At 35.0% G+C, this 10,169-nt stretch overlaps 1 protein-coding gene across 6 annotated transcripts; it reads right to left on the bottom strand.

The window, feature by feature from the left end:
* Positions 1 to 1,364: 1,364 nt before the first annotated feature.
* Positions 1,365 to 7,833, bottom strand: LOC116852462. Of its 6 annotated transcripts, XM_032832891.1 has the most exons (6): positions 4,670 to 4,778; positions 3,984 to 4,218; positions 2,683 to 3,642; positions 2,359 to 2,600; positions 2,074 to 2,257; positions 1,365 to 1,913 (listed from the first exon to the last, which is right to left on the bottom strand). In XM_032832891.1, the coding sequence occupies exons 1-6, from the start codon at positions 4,676 to 4,678 to the stop codon at positions 1,795 to 1,797; spliced, it is 1,749 nt and encodes a 582-aa protein (XP_032688782.1). In that variant the 5' UTR covers positions 4,679 to 4,778; the 3' UTR covers positions 1,365 to 1,794. The 6 variants fall into 6 exon arrangements, 5 of the variants coding, with proteins under 5 accessions (XP_032688782.1, XP_032688781.1, XP_032688783.1 ...); XM_032832890.1 differs by lacking the exon at positions 4,670 to 4,778 and having other exon boundaries at positions 3,984 to 4,633; XM_032832892.1 differs by lacking the exon at positions 4,670 to 4,778 and having other exon boundaries at positions 2,539 to 2,600; positions 3,984 to 4,631.
* Positions 7,834 to 10,169: the final 2,336 nt, after the last annotated feature.

The raw sequence follows: 10,169 nt of genomic DNA, 5'->3' as shown, positions 1-10,169 counted from the left end.
GGTGATTGGACCACCTCCACTCATCCACCTTTCCGGAAAATGCGCATCTCAAAAATGTCTTACTCACCGATTGAAATGCGCAAAAGCTCCATTTTACTGGAAAATTAACTTTGCCCGTGCGTGGGAGGGACATCTTCGAGGAACACTGGGAGTTGATTCTCTATAAAGTCCGTAAATTTCGCTATTGTGCTGTAGCGGGAGAAAGTCGGGATGTGTAGCCGGCAGGAGAATTCATGTTTCTCTCAAGCGGTTAACACACCGCAGAATGACATTGCGCGGAGGATGTCGTTCACGCTCGGGAAATCGTTCCGCTTAAAGGCGGAAAATCGTGCCGGTTTTGGCGGCACATGAGTTTTCTCCCGCCATACCGTACGTGATGAACAAATCGGTATATTCATTCACGGTGAATTTGGTCATTAAAAACAGCACGAGTTGTTCGTATGGAACTGTATCGTGCACTGAAGCCTTGGATCCTGACATAAATAATTGACGATCGACGAAAATTCTTTTATTTCTCGCGTCATCTCGCGATATTTTCGAAGATGACGCGAGAAATAATGAATCTTCATCGATTGTCTATTATTTGTGTCAGGATCTACGACTTCAGTGAACGATACAGTTCCGTACGAACAACTTGTACTGTCGACACAACCCGCCAGAAGGATACGGCATCGCCACGTCCATCATGAAGAGAAGATATTACAAGAGTTCGAAAGGAATTCTGGAATCAACGTGCGTCGTGTAGCTACTGCACTACGTCTATCACGACGACTGGTACATCATACGTTATAGGAGAATGGATTGCACCCGTTTCATTATCAACGGGTGCAACAGTTACTCCCTAGCAACAAATAACGGCGCGTCTTCTTTTGTAAAGGTATTTTTATAATCTTTATTTGTTATTTATTTGACTGTGCGGAATATGTTTCTATTAATCATCCTTTAATATGCATACCCAGTGAAAACAAGTTAGTCAAAATGATGTCAAAATGCCATCAAATTGATGAGGGATATGATGTCAAAATGAGTAGTCAAAATGACGGTAGAAATGACTGCAAAACGTCCCATTAATTGATGATCATTTTGACTATCATTTTGATGGCATTTTGATGGCAATTTGATGTCTAAGTAAAAGTGAACACCAATGAACACCAAACATCAATAACATAACACCGATGTTATAATTTTCCACTCAACAATATAAGTGCAATATAACACATGTAATGTAACAGTGACATAGTTAAGTAGGAAATTATAACATCGGTTTTATGTTACTGTTATTTGATGTTCATTGAGTACTTTCTGTAGGAATAAATGCAAGATTATGGAATAGGAGGATATGGAATAAATGTAATGCTATCACAAATGTTATCATATATATAATGTGACATTTAAAACAAATATAGGAAAACTTTTCATATATCCCTGCTAAGTTAAAGAGAAAAAAAAGTCTAAGAATCTAACTTCACAACGAAGTTGGCAGGGTAAATATAAACCAACTTAGTTAACAACTAAATTTAGCTTACATAATAGATAAGCAAATAGACTAGAAACTGTAATAAATCATGTGTGTAATACTTTATACTATTTCCACATTAGGAAAAAATCAGTCTTCGAACAAAAATTTGTCTTATTATAAAAATAACGTATTGCACATCAAACAAATCAAGGTTCTCATGAAGCTATCTAGATCTGTCAGAGACGAAAAGAATACAAACAAAATTAACATCAATAATAATCCTCTAATCAAAGTACAAGTAACGAAAAAATATAATATATGTGAGTGTATATGTGTTAAGCATCAGAATCATGAGATTCACTAACTCTCCTACCATTGGCAGTTTGGAACCAACGCTTGATTTTAGCTTCAGCGTCAGTAAGAAAGCTATCAGGAAATCGTAATTTAACTGCACCTGCACACAAAAACAATTACAATATAATGATATTATCAATCAGTAGAATAAACGCAATGTATATTTCATGTACTATGTCTATATTAAAAAAATATTCATGCAAATAGTATAAAAAGTACGGTATTTATGAGAATAAATAAAAATAAAATTGGTAACTTACAAAATACAATTTCACATTGTTTTGTCTCAGAGAACTTTATCTTATTGCCTTCTGACCCACTCCAAGTTATCAGCTTGGCAAGACTATTTGAGATCAACTTCGATAAAATGTTCCCTGTAATACTGCGCTCTGAAGGAACAAATGTGCTTAAAGCACTGGCACATTTAGAATGAAGTAGATCTCGCTGTTAGAGCACAAAAGGTGATACAAGATGATTATCATAACTGCTCAATAAATTTTTAATGTATATTATACATGTTAAAATGAATATTACATAGGATTTACCACAGCTTCAAAATTAATACGATTAGCTGCCAAAAAAATTTCCATGTTTTGAAAGTCTTCTCTTGTTTTTAATGGAATATTTGGAATGTGAAAAGGTGTCATGGATTTGGCATAATCTGGATTGACAGACCGCATAATGATTGCCTGGTTTATCAGCACTGAATCCAACTTTTTGCTTACCTCCAGGAGTACTGTACTGTTCAGCATAATTTCATTATGACATTGTTTGCATGTAAAATTACCTGACAAAAGAAACAAAATATCAATTGAGAACGTGCAAAGAATATCAAAACCATAACTACCTATACTGTAAAATATCTTTACCTTTGGATTTGAAAGAGTAAGAAGGCTCCAGTTGCATTTTTGTCTCTTCGTCGCTTTTTTTCTCAAGTAAAATGCCATTTTGATTAGTTTCTGAATCCGGTGATGAATAAGAACATGCTTCAGATCTCGTACCACAAGTGATGGTGTGTACCAAGGAACATTGTGAATTTTGAGACAAACATGAAAGTCCCTTATCAGAACTATTTATCTCTGTTGAGAATGGAAATGAAGATTCAGTATGATCTTGAAGAGAAATATCACTCGATGCTACATCAGGTGCAGATATTGACAAGTTATGAGTGGAAGTTTTATGAATCTCTGAGGTTTTACTCTTTTTGTCGTTTGCCACTTTTTCCTTGATAGGGGAGGGAACTGAGGACATTTTACTATTAAAAAATGTTGCTGCACTATTCTCGCTTGGCATTCTGACGGACATAAAATTTTTCCGATTAGTATGATCCATTTTTCGTTTTTCATTGTGATTTTTTCTGACATCATTTCCAAATTGACTACTGTGAACTTTTTTCTGTTGTTTTTGTTTATCGCCTTGGCTTTGGGACTTTGAATAGTTTGGGAATTCTTGAAGGATTCTGAGCCTTGTACAGTCCTCAAGAGATTGCCTTCTGAGCGCTTTTTCTCTCCTTACTTTGTTTTTCATGTTATTTTCTTTAAGCACATGGATGCTATTTTCTTTAACTGCATTCAAGATATCAGAATTTATCCGAGGCAAAGTCTTGCTCCCACTCTCATCATCACTTTCACTAAGTTTTGTAACTTTTCTCTTGCAACGACCTTTTTTCTTAGTCGGCATATTGTTCTCTTCATCATCTTCATTGTCTCCATCAGAATCTATATAACGCCTTGGTAGCTTCTTTCTTCGTGGAGCGTCATCCGCCTCCGTTTCAAGTGATGTGTTATCTTCAGCTTTCTTCAAACCTTTAATTGCATAATCATACTCATCTGCAATAATAAATATAATAGTAAAAACAATTCTAATAGATTTCTACCATATAGCTCTTTTAAGAAACAAATATTTCATTGCAATAGAAACATTAAAAAATTCTATTGCAACTTAAAGCATATCAAAGTTACAATCATCATAGGAAAGAAATAATGATTCTGAACAATTCATACATCCCAGGCAGCAGAATGACGTGTTAAGACGTCTTAATGACGTGACAGACGTCATTAAGACGTTATTAATACGTCATGTGACGTCACTCTGCCGCCTGGGATTGTATAAAACTTTACTAAAAAAATAAATAGAAAGAAATTTATCTTGTCATATTTAACAAACTTACGGTATAAATGTAGGACTGATCCTTTAAGAAGTGGCCAATGAATGTCAGGCTCAATACAATTTTTTATAGCTCTTTTTAGGTGTATTGCTCTTGACCCTTTTTCTGGCCATCTTTTTGGAGGCCAGAAAATATCTGTGATGTCATCGTGAAGCTTGTCAATCCATTTCACAGGAACCACTGCGATTGTTTCTTCTGCATCCTCCTGTTCCTCTCCCGTAAAAGCTACTATAGCATACTGGAAGAAATAACATATTATAAGATTCAGACAAGAGAACACAATTAAAAATCCAAAACCACATATATTCAACATAATATTGGACGAATCTCAAAGTACTATGACGCTTAACAAAGAAATAATCGTCAGATGCTGTACGGATCATTTCATTACCTATGAAGTATCTGAAAATAAACTTAAGATGGTTTTATATATAAGATCCGAAATAGAATGTCAGTCTCCGAACGAAACAAACGATATTTGGACGTAGAAAAAGCAAAAGTTAAGGTACGCAGTGTAAAAAGTATAAGCAATATAAATAAATCACATAAGTAGAAAACTTGAAGTGTAAACTATATCACCACAAAGAATATAACTAGATTGATAACCAATGTCTCCTGTGAGTAGTAAAAAGCAACACCTATATAGTTATAGCAATGCGAGTGCATAAACAGACAATAACGGATCCTACCTTTATCATCAATAGTCATAATATTCCAGAAGAGCTATGCGCTAAAGGAATACATAGATATGACATTTCATTTTCAGGAATAAGGACACATTTCATAATTGCATCATTCATTTCCCAAGATCTGATTTTATCATCTAGTTGTGAAACAAGAACGATACCAAGCAAGGATGAGTCCATTGGGTATTGATAATAATTATTTTGTGTCTGAAATCGCTGCCCACGTAGGATCACAATATTGTTTTCAGATTGAACAATATTTCGCAACAATACCACAGATCCATCTTCGGTTTTAAAACAATGATCAGGAGTAACGCATCTTAATGTAAACTTATTGTTTGTAAGCTTTTTATAGTGAATCCCTTCAACAATTTCATTAGGATTAAAATGATTTCCTGTCAGCTTTATACCCTCAAAAATAGTTTTCGGCTCTGACAAACATCCATTTGTCTCAGCATCCCTTCTTGCTAATTGTTGTAAAGGATAATATCCTGATCGTAAAGAGTCCTTGATTGTCTTCAAATAGTTTTCATATGGAAAAGCACTAAAGGAATCTAAGGATCCATGTTCATCGCATTCGTCAACTAGATGAGTAAGCCCATGCACATTAGATACAACAAAGTCACGGCTAAAAACTTGACTACTACATTGTATAAATAAGTTCAAAAATTCTCTAGCAGCATTTTTCATTGCAACATTCTGCACAAATAAAGGAGCAGCTAAGATGTAAATGCTACAGTGAAGTAGTAAGAAAGTGTGATAAATTTCGTGAGGAGTATGATCCTTCATTATTTTAACACCATCATATAGTAAAAATCTTCTAATTTCTGTAGCTTTGAGATGAGCAACTTTCTTAAATCGATAGGGCTTTTGGTTGAATTCTTTAGGGATAAATTGTCCAATCCATGCTGAAGTATTTTTAAAAGCTTCAATGTTTTCATCTTTTAATTTGCCTCGGTTTCTTATTTCTAATAATCGCATCATAAATCTTTTCATCGTACCAAGACATACAAGATGAAGATATTCTAGTCTGAATTGGGACACCATTCCTATATTGAGACGCTCTTCTAATGGCGATAATCCTAGGTGATACTCAGGATTTCTTCTATCAATAAATGATTTGTCTGTACGCTTCTGTCCATTTTTCAAATATATCATTCTGTTATGATACCATTCACCTTCAACCTCACACTTTTCACAGGAGAATAATCCATTATGTCCAATGGTACACTTCAGGAAAGATCTTGCTGGAGCATCACAAATAAAGTTATGTATAGACACATTATAGACATAACCATTAAACTCGAAACCATTTATAAAAAGCTCCTCCATCTCTTGAACAAATTCTTCTAAAAATTGTTCTAATGTTGTGGGCTTCGACTCTTTACCAAAATAAACGCTAATAATAAAAGGCTTGCAGGTCATGTCAGCTAAGGATCCTAAAATAGGCCAAAAATGCAATTTGCCACTATTATCCAAAGGTAATCCATCTATATTGATATTTAGTCGTATTAACCCATAAATATTTACATATTCTTGAGTTAGAGAGGAATAAAGATTTCTTTTGACTCCTTTATACCACACGAGCCCGTTGTCAATCTCAGATATTACTGTAGTTTTAGGTGTTTCCAACAAGGTTATGTATGTCTTAGGTAACTCTGGATGTACTCTGTGTAAAATATGTAACAAATTGTTAACTTTTTTTTTTGATACACCACGAGAAGCCCATTCTGCCAAAGCCACACGCAAATAGACACCTTCATCATATTCATCAGACATACTATCAGTGACATTATTCATGGAATCTCTTGTATTTTCTGACCAATCTGAATTATTTTCGTGAACTGAAATATTGCCTTCAGACTGACTGCTATTTTCTATTTGTTCTTGTTCAAACTGTTCTTGCATATCAATATTCGCATCTGATTCTTCTAAAACTAAAAGTTCCTCTTCATTTATATTAGAATGATGAGATGTCTCAGATGAAGAAGTTGATTCTTCATATAATGTCTCATATAATTGCAATCTCAACCTACGTCTACGTTCCATTTCAGCTCGTTTTTTTATAATCCGTTCATGACGGTTCTACACATAAAAGATTCAAGATGCATTGTCATACTATTAAGTAATATAGGCATATTATTTGTAATATATTCAGAAATTCTAAGTTGGAACATTCTAAATAAATTATTTTATTCCCAGGAAACACAAAGTATCATCGATGTTACAATGTCAGCTCAATCATATCGCATATTACGTAAGTGTTACTTTGTTATATAACAAGTAACAGTTACATAATATACCATATGATTGAGCTGACATTGTAACATCGATAATACTTTGTGTTTCCTAGGTTGCTACAAATGTAACATACCAGAAATAAGAATTCTTTGCAACAATGTCACACTGTACCAATGAATATTTTAATATATTATAATTTAACCAAATATTTCCATAAATACATAATATAAGCATAAATTATTTATTTAGAAGTGTCTTGAAATATACACTATACATTGAATAATTATAACAAATATGATAACATCACATGTTATGACATTTATATTATTAGTTTAAGTTATGTTCCATTCATCATTGGAATATATCTTTTATAATTACATTATTACAAGTGCTTAAAACTGATATGCGCGATGTATACTTTCGGGCACTCCAGAAAAGGAAAGTGCGAAAAAGCTTATGGCCCATATTCTAAACCTTCTTTTATCGATAAAAGTGTGTTAAATGTGGCTTCTCAGCCAATGAGATAATTTCTATACCTCTCTTAGTGACACTTTTACTGAAAAAGACAGTTCTGAATGTGTAACTCATTTACCATGTAGAGAATATCGGTTAACGTAACTTAACCTCAATCATTTATACACTATAAAATAAGTATATTGTGCGAAAAAGAAACAATAAATTTACACTTATTACAGGCAAGTCATACTTACTGGTCTTTTATCCATGTCGATATGATAAGTACAGCAGATCGATTTGATCAGTACAGCAATTTTCGCACTTAATAACTTATAATTTTTCGCACTAGCTCCTTCCCTCCACACGTACACTCACTAAGGGTGCGTTCCGAGTCACGCATGAAGCGCGTAGACTGCAATACCCATGCGCAACGCTTCGAAATCGTTCCGTTTCATAAATGCGTGCATAAAACGCATAATATATATATATATATTAACGCACCAACAAGAAAGAAAGCTGAGAAGTAGTGGCTCTCGATAACTTTCCATTTCCAAGAATTTCCGCTCCTACAGTCCATGAAGTAAAAAATTATCGAGAGTCTACTGTACCACAATATATACATTACAAAACAACGCCGGAGATTCTTCTCAAGTTCATAAAAGAATAAGTCAAATAGTCTCATCATCCTGTAGTCATTTTGATTTCAACATGACGTGGATTACATTTTGGTCTATAATACCACAATTATCATCTAAACATCCATTTTTACCTTTTCTTATGAAATTTTATTGCGTACAAAGTCAATTTATCTGATGTCAATTTTTCGTCAAATTTAATTATTTTTTTGACACAATGACAACAAACGACGGTTTTGATGTCATATTGACATCATTTTGACTAAGCTGTTTTCGCTGGGTAGGTTTCCTCGCGCAGTATCGGCGGAATATTTCTTTCCCAGATCGTATCCTGTGGACGGGCGAGACCACTTTCACATCGAACGGCTTACTTCCCGATGAAAAATTTTTTATGCATAATTTTGCAAAAATGTTTATACAAAATTATGCAAAATTATATATGAAATTTGTCCATATATAATTATATCTAAATAGATAAAGTTATACACAATTATGCATAATTTTCGATAATACAAATGCCTTTTGATGCTATAAATAGTAACTTTTTTCGTTTCTTCTATGTTAAAACTTAAAAAAGGACTTACTGAGAGTTTCTCAACGCATAAAGAAAAATAAATTACTTTATATATCCCTCCGTAGTTTCGAACTCGAACTACCTCACCTGTTCCGCTTGGTAGTCCTAGTCCTAGTCTTGGTAGCTACTAGATCATTTTAACAGTAAGAGAGTTATTAATGATTCTAATGTCTCATACGATATATTGCTGACTTGTATTTATATACAAGTATTGTTATATTTCATACAACCGCTCGTGTGAAGATAAAACGGATTAAATTGAATAGAAAAGTCATGTACCATTTTGCAAAATTCGCAATAGTTGACGAGAAATAAATTATTCTTTGTCAGCTAATGAGCGAATGTGGATCGGGCCAAACTCTGTATAAAGAAAAATGGTTTATTTCTGAAGATAACCGCTGTCGCGCGGCAACGCGCCGCTGTTCGTGTCTATGGGTGCTTTCCAATTGCTTGACACATCTTGACACATATGTACACAGAAATGCACAAAGTGTAACGTTGTGCACGATTCAATTGGAACAAAGTGTATACTTGTAACGGCTTGCGTTACGGATAGTCTTAGTCGGTGCGGTCCAAGATTTAGCTCAATAAATGAGAAGCAGTGATGTAGTTAATAACAAATATGTAACTATATTCTACTATAAGAGTTATTTACAAATATGTACATATGAAGTTACGCCGCTGGCGTCTGGTCGCGTTTTTGCTCTCGTCGGGAGCCTACGTTGTTGTCGCGGGATCAGCTGCGAGCGTCCAGGTGCGAGCGCGGTTGGCGGGACGCGGCCGGTATTGTTTCGCGATGTTCTATCGCCCATGTTATGAGTTCGTCGACTCAGCGGAATTTAAACTTATTGTTGATACCGGATTTTAACCGAACCGGTTTCGAGACGGTTGTTGTCGCGGTATATCTCGTGATTTGTAGACGTTAGATATGTTATGCGTTGTCGGAGCGGTGTTAGGTAAAGGATGTCGACGTCGCCTATTCATCTCGGTTGACGGTACGGTATACGGAAAAGATGTCGACGTCGTATATCCACCTCGGTCGACGGAACGGTCTACGGAAAGGATGTCGACGTCGCGTATCCACCTCGGTCGACGGTACGGTCTAGGATCTCTAGGAGGTTTCGAGCTCTGGTCGGTTGAGAGCCTTAGAAGAGCTCTCCGGCGGATCTCTCGATAGCGTTTTCGCGTCGGCTTTTATACTCGAAAACGAACAGCCGAGCTGTTTGTTGATGTCGCGGTTGTTCGGCGCTTGTTTCGCAGATGTTCGGCGTAAATTATTTCTTAATACTCGTGACAATCCGTTCTTTCTGTGGATTACATACTAATGTGTACGTATGTCGAGTAGGGTTAGGATTATTTTTCAACTATGCTTATATTTTGGTATTTTTTAATAATAAATAATAAAATTTAAATATTGGAGTACAAATTAGTTCGGTCCGTTTTCAAAAGATGGCTCTGGCTGTTATGAATGTTTCATAGTGACAGCTGATTTCGGTGGTTTCAGAGAGGTTAGACATCTGTCAATAATATTCAGTTTATATCGCTTTGAGTTTCATACAAAACCTCTGTTTTTTACTGTGTTGAATATGTCAAATTT

Source organism: Odontomachus brunneus, unplaced genomic scaffold, assembly GCF_010583005.1.
Source record: "Odontomachus brunneus isolate Ranch 3 - 2012 unplaced genomic scaffold, Obru_v1 Obru_scaffold_226, whole genome shotgun sequence".
NCBI classification, from domain to species: Eukaryota; Metazoa; Arthropoda; class Insecta; order Hymenoptera; family Formicidae; genus Odontomachus; species Odontomachus brunneus.
Note: the sequence above shows the minus strand (reverse complement) of the source record. Positions and strands in the feature narration are given on the sequence as shown.